Source organism: Haemorhous mexicanus, chromosome 15, assembly GCF_027477595.1.
Source record: "Haemorhous mexicanus isolate bHaeMex1 chromosome 15, bHaeMex1.pri, whole genome shotgun sequence".
NCBI classification, from domain to species: domain Eukaryota; kingdom Metazoa; phylum Chordata; class Aves; order Passeriformes; family Fringillidae; genus Haemorhous; species Haemorhous mexicanus.
In genome coordinates this window covers 16,000,764-16,023,748 of record NC_082355.1, presented here as the reverse complement: position 1 = coordinate 16,023,748, position 22,985 = coordinate 16,000,764, and the positions used below count along the sequence as shown (strand labels likewise).

The following is a 22,985-nucleotide window of genomic DNA, read 5'->3' as shown; positions in this document are numbered from 1 at the left end:
GCTCATTGGCTTCACACTTCCAGCTGAACTCTAGGGACAGTTTCATCCAAATGTGGCAGACATCCAGGCACCAGATTTTTACAAGTTTTATGAAAAATCAGCATTTTATGGAAACCATCAACTGGACAGGGCACACAGGCTCAGAACCTGAAATTCCAGGGGCTGCTGATGTGAGAGAGCAGAGGAACATGTACAATTTCCCAGAAGGGTCCCATCAGTCTTGTGGGATTAAAAAAAGCTCTTACTTTTCATTAATTGTTCAAGTAGCTTCAGATAAAATCTTGTACTTTGTATAGAAAGGAATGGGGATCCACAAGAGCATGCCTGACTCAGGACCAGCAGAATTCCTTCTTCAGGATCCTGCTCCCCACCCACACTGTTCATTGATTTTGCAGTTATGGGTTACAAAAAAATTGAAAGTCACAGCAGGAATATAAAAGAAAGAAAAGAGCTTGCCCAGGAGGCCACAAAGTCAAGCTTGCTCTGCCTTCCTTTGCTTTTGGTCCTTGAGGTTTAGATTCCTTTTTTACACAGCATCTCAAAGTCAGAGGAGTCACTCTGTGTCCTCACTCACATGAAGCACAGTGTGACTCTGAATTTAGTGTGACTGAATTTAGGACTTCAGTCTCATAAAAACTCTTGGCTAAAGGTACAGCACCACTGCACCAACAATTCTGAGAAACCCATGCAATGCTGCACTCTGTGCTGCCACTGGGAATGGCTGCAGCCTCAGAACTGCCTCTACACCTGGACAGGAATCTTGTTAATCACATCAGATTACACCTGAACATAGAAGCAGTTTTCTAATCTGCTCAGGGAGAGCAAAAATACTGTTTGATTTAGGCTCTAGTGATGCAATTTTAGTATAATTCTCTTTATGCAAGTGTACTGAGCAGAAAATGATAGCAGAGACTGCTTCTGGTATTAGGCAGTGGATTTTCAAAGATGTCTAAAGAGATTTGGACAAAAGCCTCACTTTTCCTTCTTTGAAAATCCATCTCATATCTTCAAAAAGTCCTTTCAACTGCATTAATCTTCTTGATTGCAGCATGTGGTTAATAGACCTGCTGCAGGAGCAGCTACTTTTATGGTAATGAGAAACAAGGAGATGGAGATGCAGACTGACTATTGAAACATCAGCACTGATGATTAGAGAGAGCTTTAAAATAAACAAAAAGTATATCATGTTAAATGATTCAATAATTGGAACAATTATGCCTTGACAGTCAATAGATACAAAAGCAGAAGGTAAAAAGAAAGAACAGCACAGCTCTACAGCAGGGCAGCAACAGCAGAAGATGCAAGTCAGGCTGAATTTGTAGCACACAGAGATTGGAAGTGACAGCAGCAGAACTCAGGTGCTTTCCATCTCAGCATAGATATCATCAGTCTAGGGCATCAGAAGAAACTTTGTCCTTTCCACAGAGGAAAAGGACAGAGCTCCCCTCCTCTGGAGAACACACACATACCTTTGCATTCCTGCCCTCAGGGATGCAGAGTAGCGCCAGTCCGGGTTGGGGTGTTTTGGCTGTAGAAACAAAAGCCCAGGACAATGCTGTTAGTGGCAGTAAAACTTGCTAGAAAGCATCTGCATCTGGCTCATTTTGTCAGAAATACCTGTATGGATATAGTCAATTTTGGTGAATTGCCAAATCTTCCTGTAAATTAAAAGAAACTTTCAAGTGTCTGTGCAATAAACTTGTCTGCACACCAAGGCCTGTGGCTGGAGACGATCTCTGTGGAACAACATTTCATGCTGCAAACTGGTGGAAAGTTATTTCATACATTTATCAACATTTTGGGCACAGGATAAAAAAAAACCCCAACATCAGAAATCCAGAAAATACCTTGTTTGTTTACCTGATAAGGTGAGGAAACTCAGACTCCTGCACTGAATATTCTCTGCCTGAGGGTGCATAAATGTGAGGGGACGTGGGGCAGTGAGGTTTCTGCTGGCATGCAGTGTACTGCAGAGGACTGCAATGGATGGTATCAGATGTGCAGACTGCAGCAAGTCTTTTATTAAGGACAGACATGTCCATAATACCAAAACCTATTAGATTCTCCATATTCATGAGAGGGCAGAAAAGGTAGAAGAGGAAAATAGCCAGCAATGCCCTCTGACCAACAAACCTCAGCATATGCTGATTGCTGCAGCATGACTTGCTAAATAAGGAGTTAATGAAGAAATCCTCTGTTGATCAAAAATTGCTCCAGAAAATAGTTTTCACATTGTCAGGGGACTGTCACTGTAATTTTCAAACACAGCCTATGAGTGCAAGCTCAGGTCCCTTAAAATTAAGCCCTGAGGACATACCAAGGTTATTTCTCAGGATACTAAAAACATTATTCTGTAGGTGATGGTGTAGTGAGTGCTTAAGTTCAGGCACTGGAATCCAAAGACAGAACTTATATCCAAAACCATAATGGACTACATTCATTCCTGATGTGTCTTGCACGGTGCCAATCACACAAATAATAAATGACAGTAATGGTTTAATTCTCTTCAAATTATTGGAGGCAGATCAGGAATGAATTTGACCCCATTACTTGAAAGAGAAAAAGAAAGTGTTGAATGTTCTAAATTATTTAAAGCCAACTCCATCTTTCCTCTTGAGGTTTGGCATATCTTTTCCCTGGATCAATAGGTTTTATTCAAACAAAAATGGAGCAATTACAACTTACAGTATTGCTCTATCACCACACTTCCCAGGTCCAGCATCACTCAAGGCTGAGATGCTCTTGGATGATGCACACATGAGTATTCTTTATGCTCTGAGCTACACAAAAGGGAGGAGGAGGCTGCTGTTTGCAGCCACACATTAAACATCTGTGCTAGCAATTTCCTTCCCATTTAGCCCCCTGTTCTCTGTCATGCTCAGGTTCTGCTGAGTTTAGCAGAAAGTGGTTTGACAAGAAGCCCATTATGCATGGTTCTAGTCTTTTCTGATTAATTCTATTTTGGCCCCAGTCCCAGGGATGTCAAAGCAACTCTAAAGTCAACCACGTAGTAACAGTCAATGGAAGAGGATAGAGAACAACACACACTGAGCAGAGCCTCTCCTGAGTTTGCCTTTCTTCAGTATGAAGGGTGCTGACACCAGAGGATTTGTCTTTTCTTCTGCTGGGTTGTTTTTTTTTTTTTAATAGCAGGGGAACTGGTGGACTTCTTGTTCTATTTTGCAATTGGAGAGGTGCAGGTTATTAACTTGGAGGTTTGGAGGCAATGTGAGGAGGAGGAATCTTACCACAGCCCCAGGCAAAACACAGATAAAGTGGGATTACATGAAAGCACTGAAAAGTCTGACACGAGTTGGGTGGGAGTGAGAATAGAGGAGAACAACCACTCACTCACAGTCCACAGATTTTTAGGGTTTGGATGAGAACTTTCCAACTCTTGGCTAGAAAACAAAAATCTCTGTTCTGTTTGCAATGAGACATCAGCTCTTAAATGGGCGATGGTGGCAGGAGAAACTCATTAGTTAGAAATGAAACATTCTTTCACTTCACATGCATGGGCCAAGACTCCTCATGTCAATCTAAGAGAAAGGAGGGGACTGCTATTTCCAAGGGTTTCTGCCCAGAAGCTCTGGCATCTTGTGGCTATTCCCAAAGAGTTCTCTCTCTGCTGTGACTCCTTGGGTAGGGCTGCAGTGCTGTTCCCAGAGGAGCAGAAGAAGGAAGGATGAGAAAAATGTACTCTGGAGGTGGAACTATTGCCACAGTTGACTGTCAGGGGCTGGGGTATTTTAAACTATGAAAAAAATCAGTATCTGTGACTTCTTTTTGAAGTCATTAGAGGAAGAACCAGAGCACAAGGCAGTTAGGCAGCAGCCTGCCTTTGTGCAGACCTGTTTTCACCCAGCTTTGCCATGTGCTTGCTGCTTGACTGGGTATTTTCAGAGCTCAGCAAGAGGCACATTTATCCCACATTTGTGTTACCACAGGTCAGTGTCCTGCAACTGACAAAATCAGTGAAATTTCTATTCTGTCAGCATAAATGGCTTCTCCTTTTGTTCTGCTACAGCCTGTAATTCTTCCAGTTCCCCTGGCCATAAGTGAAAAGTTGTTTCAATACATCTCTAAATGAGACTGGACTAGAGAACCAATAAAGGATGACCAGTAACAGAGGGTGAGCACAGCAGAAGCAGCAAACCTATTCAGCAGTATCTCTCCCCAGCTCAGCTACAGCAGTGCTGCTCCTTAGAAACCCAAGAGGAACTCACAGTCTGCAAGGCTGGGTTGGTTTTTATCTCTGGGTAAGAACAGTCCAGAGCCCAGAGCCCTCCCTGGCACCTGCCAGGACAGCCCCTCAGAGTGGAGCTGGGGGCTCAGGCAGACCCAGGGGCTGCACAGCAGCTCTCAGTGGGCTCCTCTGCAAAGCCCTGTCCCAGATCTGGCTGTGAGAAGTGCAGTGTGTCCTCAACCAAGCCCACCAGGACAAGGCACAGCTGTGTGAGTGCACAGAGGGAGCACAAAGAGGAGCCCAGGCTCTGAAGGGGCCCAGGTGCTTCCCAGTTGTAAACCCCCACATTCTCAGCACGTCACACGATGCTGATGAAGACAATATTGTTCCTTTTACCTCCCCAGCTCATTACAAGACTCTGTTTATCACAATCCAGCACATTCCACTAGGTTGAAGGTAATTTTAGCTTGCCACTTCCCTCTGAGATTTTTGGAAGCCACGTAGCAAGTCCAGCAGTCCTGTCAGCAGGTGACAAAATGCCATGGCCCAGCACAGCAGTAATAAACCATTCCCTTTTTTCCCATCAGTTGCTTTTTCTGATTCAGTTACAGCACATCATCATCATCATAGTGTGAGAGGAGGCAGAATCTATCCAGCTGCCTAGAGGAGGGGTTGTCACTGCACCTCATGCCACCAGTTTGCTCCTGCTGCTTCTTCCAGGCACCAGGCTCACATTCTGCCAACCACATAACCAGAGACATTAATGTTTCTGGTCATAAACAACCAACCCCACTGGGAAGTCTGATAATGGGAATGGATAATGTGAACCAGAGCCATCCTAGGAGCAAGAGAGCTCATGCAAAATGTCACACTGTTGTTTTCAAGTGGGTTAACTGAAGAAGCATTTAATTGGTTTGTGGAGAAAAAATTTAGTTAGAAATGTATTGTTACAAAGATTTTCCTCAGCTCTCTTTTTTTACCTAATACAGTAAGAATTTCTCCCTGGGGTAGGAGAAATTTCTAATTTTTTAAAATTATTGCCCTGATCCCATATTCAATGGATCAATGCAAACACTAGCTTTCACTTCAGTGCTTGCTAGAACAAAACCTGCTGGAGGTAGAGAGGCATGAATCAAATATTTACAAACAGTTACCAGCTGCTGAGACTCCTAAAAACATCCTGCTTCATTCACATTCTGATTTCCACACAAATGCACAACAGAATGACATGAGGTATATTTATCAAATGGATCTGCTTTGAAGCATTCATAAAAGCCTTTTAGAACCACTAACCACATAAGTTTCTGCTTATTTTCCAGTCAGACAAGGCTGACAGGTATGAGGAAACAGAGGCTTCTATTCCTGCTTTCCTTCTGTAAATGTTTAGAATTAACTTGATGTGGAGAACAAACTATTTAAATATGTGTTGATCATTCAAGAAATCAAAAAGGAAACTGGAAAAGGATGTAATTCAAAAGCCCAAAATCTGGGAATGTCCATTTGCATTCCTAACTCTGAGAAAACTGAGGTGAAGGGAGCAGACAAGTGCTTCTGTAAAGAACATTTAATGAGTTCCAAGAAGAGGAAAACACCTCTGCCTAATCTTGGATGCAGATTTCTGCTGGCACAGCAGAAGCCTCAAACCCAGTGCCTGAGTGCCCTGAAGCACAGAGCACTGTCCCTGCCCAGCTCAGACACTGCCATCAAACAAAAGAACAAACATTTCTAGTTAACCTTTTCAATGTCAGCAGGGCTGGAGAATTTCTTAAAGGCTTAAGTTCTTGAACTGAGATTGTAAGACATTCCACCATTAATACCTTTAAATCCTCTGAGAGAAATCTCCTGGACAGACTGCTACCAACAATGCTCTGGGGTTACTGGGTTTAGACACTTCAAAACATGCTTCCATTTAAAGCAGTATCAAAATGTGTTCAACTCCAGTGCTGCTTTCTTTTTTCCATGTGTTTAGCAAGCTGGTTTTGAAGTGAAAAATACAGAGAAAGAGACAGAAGCAGAGCAAACAGAAGCAGAAGCTGTAAAATTCCAGTGGATCTCCAGGGTCTTACCACCAGCAGTGTGCAGTTTTTTTCACTTTCTTTAAAAGTGTCCATAGGGCAACACACTTTATTTCTGACCAGCACATGAAAATCCTATTTTTTCATCCCCATGTGTCACCACACAAAAAAGGGTACAAGGATTTGTAAAATATAAAAGAGCTTAGTTCTATCCAGTATCCCAACTTGATAATTAAGAATGTGCCAGGCTGCCTTCAAGGACAGAAAACTCCTGTTAAAACATTTTGGTTTGATTGTTATTTCCTGCATTGAAGGGAAAAGGCTGTCATGAGATGCAAGGCACAAGAAATGAGCTTAACTGCACAGGATGTAAGAACAAAACAGGAAAGATGAAAAGAAAAACCATGGACCAGACACTACCCAGACATCATTCAGCATCTTCACAGGAATTTGAGGAAACAGGCTCCAGTCTAAAGCACTGAAACCCATCCTGAAAATGACAGATCATCACTGCAGCAGTGCCCAGTAAAAAAATCACAACTTCTCACACAACCTCTTCGTAGAGTGTGCACCCCTCTTTTGAAAGACAGGAGTCCAGGCTGCCCATAACACTCACAGCACCAGAAATGAAGCCACAGTGTTTTTTTATCCCTTGATTTTGCCTTCACTGTCTGCCTGGTCCCTCTGCAGTAGTTATCTGATGAGAGAGCAATATCCATTAACCCTGCACTGCTACCCTTATCAGCAGCCTCCTGGCAGCAATAACCATGTCCAGGATTCTCTGTGCAGCTGCATTAGTACATTTCCTCTTTTACAAAACACCCTTGGTCTGAGTCATACTTATCAACCCATAAAGGACTGTGCAGGTAAGCAGGGTGAGCACAGAAGCAGCAGCTGTCTTGCAGAAACAAGCTTCCATTCCACCACCACAAGTACAAAAGGAATAGCCACACAGGAGTCAGAATTTCACAAGGTACAAAAAAGCCCCTACCTAACCTTAATGCACTTGTTTGCACTTCTACTGTATCCTTCTAAACCCCAATAAAGTCAGCCACAACTTAGTGTGATTGTTAGCATCTTTGACCTTACCAGTAAATATGAAAGGAACTAAGACTTATTGCCCCAAATGTTACTGAGATTAATCCCAAATGACTTGGAAATATTTTTCCTCTCGCTGTATAAACAACATTTTAAAAATATTAGCCACTGTAAAACCTTAGGGATGATTCTCTGTATATAGCAAACCCATTCACCTGGTCCCATCCTCAGCAATGAACAACCAGTAGAAAATCCATTTCCAAAAACTGTGTGGAAGAAAAAAAAGAAAAGACCTGTTCACATTATCCAAAAGTAACACACAGATCAGAGACTGACTTTGTAAATTGGTGCAAGGACAATACTGCCTTGCTATGCCTCACCAGGGAAGGCACAGGCTCTTAAAGGCTGATTCAAAGTTCACTTTAACTAAAAAGAGAAACACAGTTCTCTGAAAATCTAATAATGCAAAGATCATTATCCTTAAAATGCAGAATTCAGTGTTGCTAAGCAATTGATGGCATCTTCAGTGCAAATGCTGAGCTTGAAACAGGGGAAAGATGTGACTTTCACTGGGTAATTAGCTAGGAACTAGTAATCAGTGAGTGCCATTACATTCAGCCATTTCCTCACATGCACATGGCCTTGATACATCTTTATAGAATGTCCTACCACAGGACAGGTTAAGAAGCAGAAAGCAAAGAACTTGTGATGAGTAAAACTTGTCAGAACTTCACCTCTGTCTAAATCACACAGAACAAGTTCAATAACTGATTCCCCTTTTGGATGTCAACTCCCCACAGGCAGCACTCATTTTGTTTGTTCTGTACATTCGTTTGTTCTATACATTTCTCTGCTTTTGTACTCCAAGTTTGGGCTGGCTTTGCTGCCACTGCCTGATCTCTGCTGGTAACCAAAACTTGCTAATTCCTTGCATTCAGTAGAGTGAGTCTCAAAGTGTGATAGGAATCTCTTTGTTAAACTGATTTCCTACTTGCATCCAAAGTCATTTTCAGTGCTTTTCTTCTTGCACACCTCCCACCCTAAAAATCAGCTATGAAGTGTGTATTTCACTCTGATTCCTCAGCATACATGCTTATAGAGCATGCCCCATATTCCCTCCTATATCAAACACATTCCAGGCATTTTATTACACTCAGAAAAATGTTAAGATACAAAAACTGCAGAGAAAGAGAAAAAGTACTTCCCCTGTACCCTGCCACTGTGATTAACAGAAAAACAGTGCATTAATTTTAAATGGATTAATGCTGAATGGATGATCATTACACACTAAAAGCATTTTTATGGAAGACTTGCTGGCTGGCCCTTAAGATATGGGCATCTTTGCTCAACAAAAACCAGTTGCTAAAGATGCTAACATCTTCATATGGGAAAAAGTAGAAATAAATAAATAAATGAGGACTATTTCTGTGGCAAGAATACACAAGGCAGGCTCCTTTCTATCCCACCAGTTATTTCCCTGACTTTCCCCTGTCTGGGGCATAGCACACATTAATGCACAAACTGATCTCACACTTGCCACAATCCCATATCCCAATTATGGGATACAAACAACACACAGTAATGGCAAGATTTTCCTTTTGTGCACCAGAATTAGTCTCTCCTGTGAATACTGCTGAGTTCAGTCCCAACATGTGTAAAAAGGAAACTGCACAGATCATGCAAACCACACACCAACTGCAGGCTTCCTGCACGCCAGAATAAAGCAACCATTAATTCTTCACTGTGGGAAAACATTGCAAAGGTTAATACATGGCTGCTCAAACCATAGGTATTAAACAATTTTCAACAGCAACCCAGCAGGCTCGAAGTTGTCACTCTGTAACTTAATGATGGAGACTTGCTGTAATTCTCTGCAAAGATGTCACTGGGCTGTCACAGGCTAGAAAGCATAAAATGCAGCACTGGGTAGAACCAACATTATCAGATTGCAGGTTTTAGACAACTAAAACACGCTCACATTAGCAAGATCCTTGAAATAATATGCTTTTCTAAATTCAACACATTTACTTAGGTAGGAAGACAGCAGAGCAGCAAACATCCATAACTGCCATAAGGTAACCTTTTGATTTCAAGGCTAATCACTGATTATTTTTTCTCCTGCAATATGAGTTTTCCCATCAAAACTGTAAGACTAGATGTGTCATTCCTTAGCACTCTGTAGCAGCAGGCAATTTTAGGCAGAGAGGGATGCAACACCCAGTACAGCATTTGCTGCAAAAATGAGGTGAATCTCAAACAACAGTGGCATATACTGAACTTACCAACTGCACCCTGAAAGTCTCAGTATTTACCTAAGAACAAAATGCATGGCATAGATTAGATTCATTGTAACCAAGTGTCAGAGCTGAGTGTCAGCAAGCCCCTAAGGGAATATGCTTCATCTGAGTCTTCCAGCTGGAACCTCTGCCTGAGTACAGATTTGCTCAGAGCACTGTGCAGACCATTAACCAAGGTAGCCTCACCTCATTAGGAGTAATGGAGTCATTTCTAAGTATGATCAGGTTTTGTGCACTCTGCCCACTTTGTCCTGTCAGATGCCTCTCAGTCACCACTGCAGAGGGACCAGTAGTTCCTGTTGGGCCACAGGTATTGTAAAACATGAAAGTGTCACTTCCTGATCCTGCAGTCAGGCAGGCCTTATAGCAGTAGGTCTTAGTGAGAGACCCATTGCCCCTCACTTCAATGAAATGGGGCTGCACTTTTAAACCTTGGGGCAATCTAGCATCAATGTTGTTGTTGGCCTGCTTGTACAGTTCAGCAGGGCTCCGTTCTCTCACTGTACAGCACCCTGCACAGCAGGAGCTCCCATACAGACTGTATCTGTAGCACTTGATGATAGAAAGCCCAATGATTGTGAAAAGGAAAACGAAGGAGATGGCGCTCAAAGCGATAATGAGATAAAGAGTGACCTCTGAGTAATTGCTTGGGCTTTTAAAGTGTCTTCTTCTATCAGGGATGATTTTGGAAACTCTGTCCACCACAGCAATAGTGATGGCTACTGATGAGGACATCGATGGCTCTCCATTGTCTCTCACCTCCACCGTCAGGTTGAAAGTAGGTGTGCTGTCCTCACCCAGCTTGCGAGTAGTCCTAATCTCCCCGGTATGGAGCTCTATCCTGAACAAACCCGGGTCTGAGGTTTGCACCAGGTAGAAGAACAACCAGGCATTTTGTCCTGAGTCCCCATCAATGGCTATAATTTTGGTTACCAAATATCCAGCATATGCCGAGCGTGGGATCATCTCCAGGGCTGCGGAAGTGTTGGTTGAGGTAGGATACAGAATCTGTGGAGCATGGTCGTTCTCATCCACCACGTAGATGTAGACGGTGACAGTGCTGCTCAGTGGTGGGACCCCAGCATCCTGAGCCTGAACAATCACCTGGAACTCCCTCAGTGTCTCATAGTCAAAGGATCTGACAGCATACATGTTGCCACTGTCAGATTTAATGGAGACATAGGAAGCAACTGGTAGCCCTTCAATCTCTCCATCGAGCAGAGAATAGGACACGTAGGCATTTTTGGCGACATCTGGGTCAGTGGCTTTAACAGTGCACAGGAAGGCTCCGAGGGGGTTGTTCTCAGGGATGTAAACTGAGTACACGGGCTCCTCGAAGCGCGGAGGATTGTCGTTGATGTCGGAAATCTCCACATGGATCACCTTCTGGGAGGACAGAGGGGGGCTCCCAGAGTCAGTAGCAGTAACTGTGATGTTGTAGGCTGCTGCTTTCTCGTGGTCCAGCTTGCCCTGGGTGACCAAGGTGTAGGAGTTCTTGAAGGAGTTGAGAGTGAAGGGGAGGCCGGGGGGAATGCGCAGGCTCACCTGCTTGTTCAGCCCTGAGTCCTGGTCAGTGACACTCATCAGGGCCACCACAGTTCCTGACCTTGCATCCTCTGGCACTGGGCTGTACAGGGACGTCAGCTGCACTTCGGGAGCATTATCATTGGCATCCACAATGTTGACCAGCACCTTGCAGTGCCCAGCCATAGAGACAGGGCCCTGATCAGTGGCTTGTACATAGATCTCATAGGAGGATGCCTCCTCATAGTCCAAAGTGCCATTAACCCGCACCTCCCCTGAATGTGGGTCCACGCTAAAGAGCTGTCTCACCTTCTGGGGGGTGTAGCTGCCGAAGGAGTAGATCACATCCCCGTTAGAGCCCTCGTCCGGGTCTGAGGCATTGAGTTTGACCACCAGCGTGCCAGGCAGGGAGTTCTCCAGAAGGCTCACGGTGTAGGTGGAGCGGTCAAAGGTGGGTGGGTTGTCATTGGTATCCACAACTCGCACAGAGATCTGGGCCGTGCCGGATTTGGGGGGATCCCCACCATCCACAGCAGTCAGCACCAGCTGCTGCAGGGCACTCTGCTCCCGGTCCAGGGGCTGCTGCAGCACCAGTTCCAGGAGTTTGCTGCCACTCTGGAAGCCTTTAAGGTCCAGGGCAAAGTGGCGATTGGGGCTGAGCAGATAGTTCTGCACGGAGTTGGTGCCCACATCAGGGTCCTGGGCACTCTCAATGTGGAAACGGGCCCCGGGCACGGCAGACTCACTGATCTCCAGCCGGTAATCCTGGCGGGGGAACCGCGGCGCGTTGTCATTGATGTCCAGCACCTCCACCTCCACGTTGTGCACCTCGATGGGCTGCTCGAGGACCAGCTCCAGGCTGAGGAAGCAGGAGGGGCTCAGCTCGCAGAGCGCTTCTCGGTCCATGCGCTCCCGCACCAGCAGCGCCCCGCGGCCCAGCTCCAACTCCAGGTACTGCCGGCCGCTGCCCGAGGTGATCCGCGCTCCCCTGGCCGCCAGCCGCCGCGGATCCACGCCCAGGTCGCTCGCCACGCTGCCCACGAAGGCGCCGTGCGGCAGCTCCTCCCGCACCGAGTAGCGGAGCTGCCCGCCCGCCGCCCGCCCGGCGCACAGCCCCAGCAGCAGCAGCGGGCCCAGCACCGCCGCCATGGCCGGGGCGGGGGGTGCCTACGGGAGCAGCCGGAGCCCGGAGCCGCCGAGCCCGGCCCCGGCCCGGCCTCACTCCCCGCCGCCGCCCGGCCGCCTCATGCAAGCGGCGAGCAGCAGCCGCCGGCCGCCCCCGGCCCCGCCGCCGCCCGCTCCATGCTCGCCGGCTGCGCGAAGCGGCGGCTCCGACCTCTCTCCCTCCGGCGGCTCTCAGGAGGATGAGGAGGAGGAGGAAGGAGGAGGGACCGGGACTTGCCGGATCCGCTTTCTCGTGCTCCAGCTGCTGCGCGGGAGGAGGCGGGGGTGGACGCTAAGCCGCGGCTGGCGCCGGTTCAGCACCTGGGCCGGGAACAGCGGCACGGCGGGCGCCGCCCCCGCGCCCCGCCCGGCCCCGCCGCCCGCGCCCACGTGTTGCGGCCCCCGGAGCTCCGGGACCCCCGGCGCCGGTGGCCGCCGAGCCTGGAGGGGCGCGGCTCCCGTGCCGTCCCCGCCGCTCCTCGTCTCCGCCCCGGCTTCGCTGCTGAAGCTTTGGGGGCGCGGGGAGGCGGCTGGGGGAGCTGGCGGCGGCGTTCGCTTGTGGACCTGCCGCTGCAGCGCTGAAGTACGTCCGCTTGAGAGGGTTAAATCAGCGCAGAGCTCCGAAAAAAAATGGGCTTCCAGCCAGGTCTGGTGCCGTTGGTGTGCTGCTGCAGTGGGTTTGACGACCTCTTTCTTGGAGACCTGCCCCTCTGCTCCCTCGGAGATTCATCCTTGCTGCAGCACCATCCCCCTGCCCAACCTCTATGGGCACCCCGAGCCGCTTGCCAGCTCGGCTCGGCTGAGAGAATTCTGCAAGTCACACCCATGAGTTACGAGCATTAAGCTGAGCCTCAGTTTCTCATCCAATGCAATACACAGGCTCAAGGTGATCAGGTGCAGCTGCAAAGAAGGTGGAACACGATCTGTTTTCCAGGTAGAGTTTTTTCCTCCTCTCCCCTTGTGACAGAGGACTGACAAAAAACAGTCATGAAAATGAACAAACTCAGCAGTGGGGGTGGAGATGCTGCACCTGCAATGAGTTTTACCCCAATGTCAGAAGTCCCAGCAAAGACAATAAACTTAAACCACCTATGTCACTAAGGTGAGAGATATAATGAGACAAACCATGGGCTATAGTCTTCCAGGTAGGTGCAGCTATGTTGCACCTACTACCCAATTCAGGAGCTCTTTCCCTACAAGTGTTTCTTTCCCTGTTGGTTTTTTTTTCCACTTTCTTTCTCCATAAAGACTTTTGGAACATCCAGAAAATCCTCTCTGGATTGGCCTGGTCTGTCAAGGGGAGGGGTGACCCCAACATTCAGCTAAAACCTCTTTCACTGCCCTTTGTTGGCCTGGGCCCCCCTCACCATGAGAACACTACAAATCTCTGATGTTTTTACTCAAACATATCTGATGCACAAACCTCAGAGCACAACTGCCCTCACTCTGACTCAGCACCACTAAGGACTGCTACCAATCTATCAGCTTTTATCTTTTGCCTCTACCAGAAGAGATATTACTCCATTTTGCCATCTTTGTGCTCAAATATTTGCCCTCAGATATATTCTGGTGTGCCCAGTATGCCAGTATCTGCAATTACTGCTATCAAACCACCTGTCCTGGCTTCGGGCAAATTTGGGAGAGAACCTTTGAAGGAGGTGTCCTGTCACCCCAGGACACCACCCAACCCTGTTTTTATTTTTAAGGAAGATAAATGTAGGTCTGTGCAGACCAACGAGAACAGCTAGATATGCCAAATGCCTAGAACAACTGGAAAATTGCCCATTTCAACCAGTTGCCAGGAGCCAAACACTTAGAAAAAAATTAACTTCAACTTTTTGGCTAGGTACCCACCTTCACGATCACAATATTCACAGATTCAGAACAAAATATCTTCACAGTCTCACAAAAAAAAAAAATAGTGCCAAACAACAAAAGCCCCACCAAGCAAAACAGAAGAAACCCCCACCCATCAAAGAACCCAATACCCTGCTGAATGCAGAAAAATAAAAGTTATAGCAGCACCAACATACATGGACTATACAGCCATGTGTCAAACCAACTTTCAGCCATCATGTAAGACAGAAGCCTGAAGAGAGACAGCCTCAGTTTTCCAAAATCCACACAATGATTTCCCCAGACAGTCCAGAGATCACCCCTGCCCCACACCTCCAGGTGTTCAGCCCCAGAGTCCTCCAACAAACATACAGAACAAGAATAAAAGGCCAAAAGCTCCAGCAACACTGGCAACATCTAAGGCCCTGCCTTAAAGAATATGACAATGAAAACTCTCCAGGAAATGGACAATGCCCGTGGTTGGGGGGTGGTGGAAGATCAATCTCATCTCTGTAGGCCACAGCTTTCTAGCACAAGTTGATTTTACTCTCTCTGAATGAAACACATCAATCACACACCCAGGGGGTTCAATACCAGCCAAGAAACTTTCTCACTGTGCCTGGCCCTCTGAGTTACCTGTGATAGACATCCAGGCTCTGCTCTAGTGTATTTCAACAAGGAAGGGCTGATGAATCCCAAATCCTGGCCCATCTCACCATTCACACATTGCCTTGGTTCATCTTTTCTCTCACCCTGTGTCCAGTGGGCAGCTGAGACTGTACACAGCCAGAGTTTTGCAAAACACCACAGAACATAAAAGTGAACAGAGATAATACACATATTCCATAATATATTCATCCCCATCAAACTTATCTGTCAACCTCAAGTTCTTAGAAAATTTTTCTCCTACTTTTAGAATTGTAAAATATAGGATTGCCTGACCTCTTGCCTTTTTTGCAAGTTTTACAGCACCAATAAAATATTACTCTGATAATCATTGTAGAAATTGATACTATAGCTTGGCTTATTTACAGTAGCACTGCACAAATGTCACAGTCTTTCTCAGAAAGCTTGCTTTATGAAGTTAATGCTGAGTACAGAGTGGATAAGTGATATACCAAAATGTGTTCTGTTCTGATTAAATGTTCCCCAGGTCCTTTTAAATCTATATGGAATTCATCAATGGTCATAATAATTTCAGTTATTTCTCTCAGCTTCAGTGTTAATGCTGAGTCAGTCCTGCAGGTTGTGATTTTAATTCAGGAGAACTTCAATTGAGAAAACACTTCAGGATCTGGTCTGTAGTAATATTGATTTTCTAGTAATAGACAAAAATTGAGACATAGAAAAATGTAATTTCAGTTTCAATTGAATCAAGGTTTAGGGGCTTCCTAGTTTCTTCTTCCCCAGAGTTTTCCTTTGCAGTAATTTCTTGAAATTTCATATAAGCATTAAAATTTTGAAACACCTTCAAACCTCATTAAAGAAAAATGTACCCATTGAGTTCAGAACAATGCACATGAGCAAGAGAATCAGCATTCATCCCTGCAGCAAAACCAGCTGATAAAGCTGATAAGCCCTGGAGTGGCTGGGTACTGCCTGTCTGCAGCATCTATGTACACAGGCCTCTGCTGTTTGCTGACATACAAAAACTGCCCTGCTTTAATTAGCTTGGCTAAATTAAACAGCACAAACACAAACATACAGGTGGAGCAAAGAATACTGATTTTATCAAGTCCTGCACAAGAAAATCAAGTATATCTCAAGATAGTGATGTATTGATACATATATACCCCCAGCAGGCACTGTAATAGAACTATTTCAGAATGGAAAATCCTCACATTTCCCTGCAAGTCTTCCTTGAAACTGTTCTACATATAGATATTCCTGAATTAGTAGCAGCCTGATGCAGTGCCACAGAAACATGTCTGTGCAGATTTTTCTCTGGGTAATGACACAATTATGTACAGATAAACCTCTGTTGGTATTTAGGCCCTTGAACAGCTCATCCATTTCAAATCACACTTATACAAGTAAGTTTTTTTCTATAAAGTTGTAACAAGGATCTCATAAACTTGCTTGGGCAGCAATAAATTTGTGTTCAGTTTACTATACTGCAGAACACCAGGCAAAGTCCCTCCTCTGGCTCTTTCTGAGTCTCATACAACAAAAGGAGAGAGAAACACACACCAGAGACCAGGAAATGTGGATGTACAACATGTGAACTGAAGAACTCCAAGGTGTTTTGACATCTGAAAAAACATTTCCCTTCTTTGTAAATAAGTTCACTTTCAGTAACTCCTATCCCTTCAACATTTGATTCAAGGCCTCAGTGTCCTTTCTAAACTGGTGGAATGACACCAGCTCCAAGCACTGGGCTCCAGATTTCTGCATGTACCTCACTGCACACAGATTTTTAGTAGCAATGAGATTGCTTGAGTACTGAATAAAAACAGACATGGTTTCAGCCTACTGATTCAACTGTGTGCAAAAAATATAGTGACAAGTCCACAAAATCCATAGTTTAGCCATTAACAAACAGGTAATTTGTGTCATTCTCCAGGAAAAAAACCCCTCCATTTCCTCTATGTGCCTGCTTATATTTGGTGCCTGCAATTTGTCTGCCTTACTTAGAATTAAATCAAGTCCAGAGAAAGGAACATCCATCAGTCCTAGGCCAGATTACATCAACCAGAGTGGAAAACATTAGCAATAAATTGTAAGAGAATGATAAGTTTGTGCACTTTCTTATACACAGTTCTTTCCTGTGAGCATCATCTTCTAGTCCATGGGTACTTATGAAGTCTATGGAAAAAAATATTTTGGTAATTTATGGGGGACTCATGCTACTTCTTCACTTCAAACCCACCTTTCACTTCATGTTCTTAGGATTCCTGCAATGCTCTGCAGCCCTGCTCACTTCAGTGAGGACCCCTCCAGCTGTTCTCTGAAGGAGACTCTACAGGGCTTTTTCTGGTGCCTTCCATGCCTCAAGGACTGTCTGAGCAGGAAGATGCTGCCTGGAGAGATGGCACCATAAAGGTCTGCAGTCTGTATGGAATTTCCTGGGGATGTGGGATTCCCACTTCTCCTAAAAATAATGCAAAATGCTTCCCTGAGGGAATGTCAACTACTTATTTCTACACTCAATTTCTTCGCTCCTATGCCCCAGTCATCTTCCACTCTTGAATTACTTGTTGACAAGTCATCTTTTCATTTGGAACTTGCCTCTCCCATATTTGAAAAAGACAGATCCTGTGCCAAATTGCTCAGCTGGATTGGCTCTGTTCTTTCATGGCTTTCCTTAAATCACTTTCTCATTGGTAGGAATCTAACTGGTGAGAATTTCTTTTTGTATCACAAGCATCTGAAGCCAGGCTATTTAAAACATTGCTGTTATGGGAACCAAGGCTCCTAAACAGCCAGAAAAATCCTGTTTGTATTTAGGTCACAATTTCTTTGCAATAATGTTACTTGCTTGTTCTAGAAAATGTCTTGTAAAGAAATTGGGGTTGGGGTATGGAGGGGGGTTGGTGTTATAAATTTCAATTGAGATAAACCACAAAGATACATAGAAAAAAAAATTCCTTTTCTTCTCCTGCTCGCCAGAGTACATTCAATCATTTCTCACTTCTAGGCTAAATTTTAAGGATGGATATGTCTGACTCATTCTGTTTGTCTTCTGCTGTACTTTTCTGATGACTTGATGACTTTAAAATGCTTTTGTAATTTATTGCACATAATGTCACACTCTGTGCCATTCCAAATGGAAGGACATCAACAACGTGGACACCAACAAAACAACTTTCACCTTTCTAAAGTCACCACCAAGCCTGTAAGTGTGACTTCTACTGACAAATATTTTCTTTAAGATTTTGGTTGGTTTTTTCCTTTATCACCATTATCTCTCTTTGGAGACAGAGTCTTTACCACTTGGCCATGCAAGCTGAGATTCTCCAGCTCAAGCAGCCACCACTAAATTTCACCTCAGTGAACTTGTGAGACACACTGGAGTCAAACAAGTTTCTTCCAGGTGATTAGAATTTAATTTCTTTCTCAGCTCTGGCTACTGCTCTGCTCCATACTTAGATTTACATGGGCTGCATGCCCCTCTTTAGAGTTTGAGTTCTGGGATAAGGTTATGAGGCAGCTCTGAAACTTCTCTGAATGTTTAATTGAATGTGTTCATATGAATTCATAAATGAGTAAGCACTTGCCTGGAAACTGAAGACTCAATTTATTTTTCTGTTTTAAAGACCACTCCTGTGCTCAGTTCCCTAAGGGCCTTCATCACAAGCCACAGGGGGTCCACTCACTTTCTCCCTTTGTGTTAATTTTCCATATTTCTTTCCCCTCAGTGTCCTAGGAGCTTTGCATTTGTCCTTGTGGCTATACAAGAAATACACTCTGTTCCCAAATGATGCTGATAAGGTATGCTGAGGTCTCCTTTCCCCTCATTTTTGTCTACACAATTCAGATAAAGTAGGAAGCTAAGCACCAAACAGTGGCACAGAACCAATGGAAATGGAGACCTGGGTATAAAATAGAGGGCAAGAATCAAAAGTACAGGCAAGGAGTAATATGAGGAACAGTCACCTTCTTCACTGCTGAGAAAGACCAAAGGCATTTTCTTTAGAGCCTGGCAGTGCCTCTCTTTAATAGGGAAAACAGATCAGGTTTGTATTATTAAAGACTGTACAAATACCCAAGTACTGTGGATTCCCTCTCTTGGAAACACATGCTGAGTTACATCTATTTGCTTTGTTTATCCTCCCTGCTCACTCCTAAATTGTCTCTTAGAAGTTAACAACCTAAACCTGAATCTGCCTGGTTTGGATCTAACAAGGAACTGGCAGTTTGGCAGGTTTGAAACCACACTTTTAATGATGACCTGAGCTTGCCTTTGAGTCTCTTGGAAGTATTGACTGTCAATGCCCTAACTGCAACCTGCACATTTTGTGCTGGATCAGATTTTGCTTTTTGGGAGGTTGGAGTTTTATCCACCTTCATTTGCACTTTTATTTCTTGCTCTCCTGCTCACTAAGGACTTTTCCACGTTTGTTCCATTTCCTAATAACATCTCCATGAATTCTCTTGGTTCATGAAAGTACATCAAACAACAGAATGGTAAATTTAAGTCATAAAAGTATATGTTAAGTTTTGATTTCAATGCCTAATTTATTGAGACCTGTATTTGGGCAATCATATTCAGTTTAGAGCCACAAAACAACAATGTGAAAACCTCCTTTCCTCAGCAGCTGCCCTGCTAAGGTACTAACAGGATTACCCCTTGTACTGAACAGTTAACTCATGCTTTTGTTATTCACAGATGCTTTCACTGCAACTTCCTTTTACAAACCTGCCTAATCCATCCTTAACACCTCTAAAATGTTGCAGACCTTTCACTGGGAGAGGGAGAGAGAGCCCAGCCCAGACTCACCAGTCTCCCACCTGCTGCCACTCTGCCTCCTGGTATTTTCAAAGCACCAGCTGAAGCAGGCAGTAACCCATCAACCTCTCAGTGGGCTGGAATATCAGGTGCATTCTCTCACCAAAGCACACCCACACGTAACTTCAGTCCCATGTGACAATTTAAATGTGACTTAAGTGCTTTGTGCTTATTCCCTAGACAGGAATGCCTTCCAATACACATCCACTGCAGCCCCCCCAGGCAGTCCAAGACACAAGTAGGAAGTTGAGATGCACAACTGGAAGATGGTTGGATCATGCAATGGATGCATCTAAGCTGTGTTCATGTTCCTCAACATTTTTTCTGGTCCTTTCTTTCTCTGTGACACTTACAATGGTTTGAGTTGAAGGGGCCTTAAGGCTCCTCTAATTCCAGCCCCTCTCATGGGCAGGGACACCTTCCCCTATCCCAGGCTGCTCCAAGCCCTGTCCAACCTGACCTTGGATATTTCCAGGGATCCAGGGGCAGCCACAGCTCCTCTGGCCACCCTGTGCCAGGGTCTCTCCAGGCTCACAGGGAAGAATTTCTTCCTACTCTCTCCACATCTCTCCTCCAAAGCTGATTGGGAGGTTAGCTCTGAGCTACAAGGGTCTGTTTCAAACCACCAGGATATTCTCACACAGCACCAAGCTACAACTTGCTCCTGAAGTTAAATATGTGAAGCAGCACAGAAGTGATGGGCAGAATTCCTCAATCTAAAATCAGACCCAAAAAGCTCTTATACTGAGTTGGACAGAGCTGCCCTAAATTTCTTCAATTAATAGAACAAGTTCCACTTAATCAGACCTAAAAGTGTAGTGATGACTTTCCCTTTCAAGGTTACATTTTAGAATTAACTGCTTGATTGCTCTTTTCTTGATGTTGGACAAAGTCAAAGTCAACTTGGCCAGGAAATTCAATCATTTACAGCTATGCTTTTTGAAACACAGAAGTGGAGCAGATCATGACCTCTACCTGTGGCTGGTGCAGTCAGACAGAAGTCCCAAGCTTTCTGCAGCCAGAGGCCCAGCCATCACCAAGGCAGAGCTGTTGATATACCATGGACATTCCTTGCTGTAGAATGGATGAGCAGCCAGAGGAGCAGTGAAGGTGATGCTCTGGGCTGCCAGAGTTCACCAGCACAAACACAGGTTGGGTACAGGGAGTTTTCACCACACCTGCTGTAAGAGCTGAAATGAGGGATGCAGGACTCCAGGTGGCTCTTCCCAATGCAGTTTATTCCATCCAAGATGTCACAGCAGTCCAGGGTCATGGGTGACAGAGCTGTGCCCACAGCTGTCAGCTCCAGCTGCAGGCAGGCCTGGAGACCCTTTGGTTTAGGTTACATTGCATTATTTACTTTTCTTTGCTTGAAATCTTAATCCAGTAGAACCAATCTATACCTGAAGTATTGTCTGCAGCCTATCATAACTACTGTCATTACCATATTCATGTTACCATTCTCCAGTCACTCACAGTCAGTACATCACAGTTTAAGGTAGAAGTTGTTTTTCAGTTTTCTTGCAGTGGAAAATTCTGAGCCCTTTTTTCTACTTGCCACATCAGCAGGCTTGTTTGCCTGTGCTCTCTTCCTGCTTGGTAAAAACATCTTCTTGTTTGGGGAGGGTTTATCCTTTGCTCTAAGTCACAAAAACCCCTTGTAACTAACACATCCTTTGCCTCCTTGGTTATCCAGTCAGACTGGCTCAGCAATTCTTTTCTTCTATATCAAAACCTGCTTCCAACTCTATTCCTTCTTCAGATTCTGCATTTAAAAATCTTTCTGCTAAGCACACATACCTGTGAGACTTTCTTGTCAAACTTTCATCCTTCCCAACAACCTGCCACGACAGACCAGCCAGGTATGGTGTGGAGTGAACCTGTGCACCTCTTCCAGCCTTTCATGGGCTTATGATTGGTCACTGTTTAGATTTGCAATTCTCTATGTGGTGGGAAGGAAGAAACTTGACCCCAAGGACAAAGAGAACCACAGAATATCCTGAGCTGACCCAGAAGGATCTTTGAAGTTCAACTCCTGGCCCTGCACAGGACTCCCCAACAATCCCACCCTGTGCCTGAGAGTGTTGTCCAAACTCTCCTTGAACTCTGGCAGGTTTGGTGCCTCAAGCACTGCCCTGGGAGCCTATTCCAGTGCCCAACATCCCCTGGGTGAAGAAAATTTACCTAAACCTGCCCTCCACTGGTCACCAGAGAGCAGAGATCAGTGCCTGCCCCCCATAAGGAAATTGTGGACTGCTCTGAGATCTCCCCTCAGTCTTCTCTTCCCCTCTTTGCTCCTCTTGGGGAAAATCTCCCCCCCCCAGAATCCACCCAGCTTTTAGCACAAATGGGAAAGGCCTTGCTGGGCAACAGGGGCAAACACCCAGGAGCCCTCTACTCCTACCCCCCTTGCAGCTGCACTTTCAGCTGCAGCTCTGACACACATCTCATGCAGCCAGATAGAAAATTAAACCCCTTCAACTATTTTAAAGAGCAGCTGAGAGCCATAAAGGAGGCAGGGGGGGGATTAGAGTACAGACTCCATAAAACCCACTGAATATGTGAGGATTTTTTAGTAAGACCAGTGCTCTGCTCCACAGCTTTCTGTATTTCATGTGTCTGCACGGGAGTGGAAAGTAGGGCAGGAAAATATTTCATTTCATTTGCTAATTCTCAGCAGGCATTTCTGAGCTTAGAAGATTTTTACTTCAAATCCTATTACAAAAAATCCTTCTGCCCAAACTGTGCTGTTCTTGGACTATTTATAACCTACAGCCACACATATGATGGACAAAATGTTAATACTGCAGATTCTGCTGATATTATCTGACCTCAGGACACATCTCATTGATTTCCTTACTCAGCAGAACCAGGAGCAGCATTTGACCCTGACTTACACTCTCTGCTAACTGATTTTGGTTTATATTTGTGTTTCTCTGCAGGGTGCTGGCACACAGTGAAATTCCACACCCTCCTTGCTCCCAACTCTCTCTTAAATCACACCAAAGCTTGGTTTTTTTTCTTTTTTTTTTTCCCTGTTGACTTGGAATCTATATTCCAGCCATTTCATGCCCTTTACTGCACTTTTCAATCTCAGTCATATTTAATAAGGTTTTCAGAACAGCACAGTGGATTGGATTCCAGCTGTGCACTTCCAAGTAGTACCTGATAATGTACCAAAATAATCTGATAAAAATTCAATAATTCTATGCAAAAAAAAAGCCCCAGCAACAGTTTAGCTTCCTCATTTCTTGTGAACACTTTATCAGTAGTTTGAGTTCATTATGTGGAACTAATATGAATTTTTCCTGTCTTTAATCCATGACTAGCACCCATTTACTTTCTTTCCTTTTGTATGCAAAAATTTGCAAAAAAAAATTATTTAGGATTAATATAAAGCAGTAGGACCCAAAGTGTGTGCAAATGTTCAAGCACACAAAGAAAATACAAAACAAGGAATAACAGGAAAACAATGC

The 22,985-nt window shown here is 44.8% G+C and overlaps 1 protein-coding gene across 8 annotated transcripts in view; it reads right to left on the bottom strand.

The window, feature by feature from the left end:
* LOC132334412 (protocadherin alpha-C2-like) overlaps positions 1 to 22,985 on the bottom strand; it is a 127,934-nt gene that overhangs the window by 38,125 nt on the left and 66,824 nt on the right. For 5 of the 8 annotated variants that reach the window (XM_059860462.1, XM_059860461.1, XM_059860464.1 and 2 more), the window contains exon 2: positions 1,470 to 1,528. In XM_059860462.1, the coding sequence (XP_059716445.1) occupies positions 1,470 to 1,528 (59 nt within the window). Of the gene's footprint in view, positions 1 to 1,469; positions 1,529 to 9,722; positions 12,313 to 22,985 lie in introns of those variants that run through there. The other 3 variants (XM_059860468.1, XM_059860467.1, XM_059860465.1) reach the window with 3 other exon arrangements.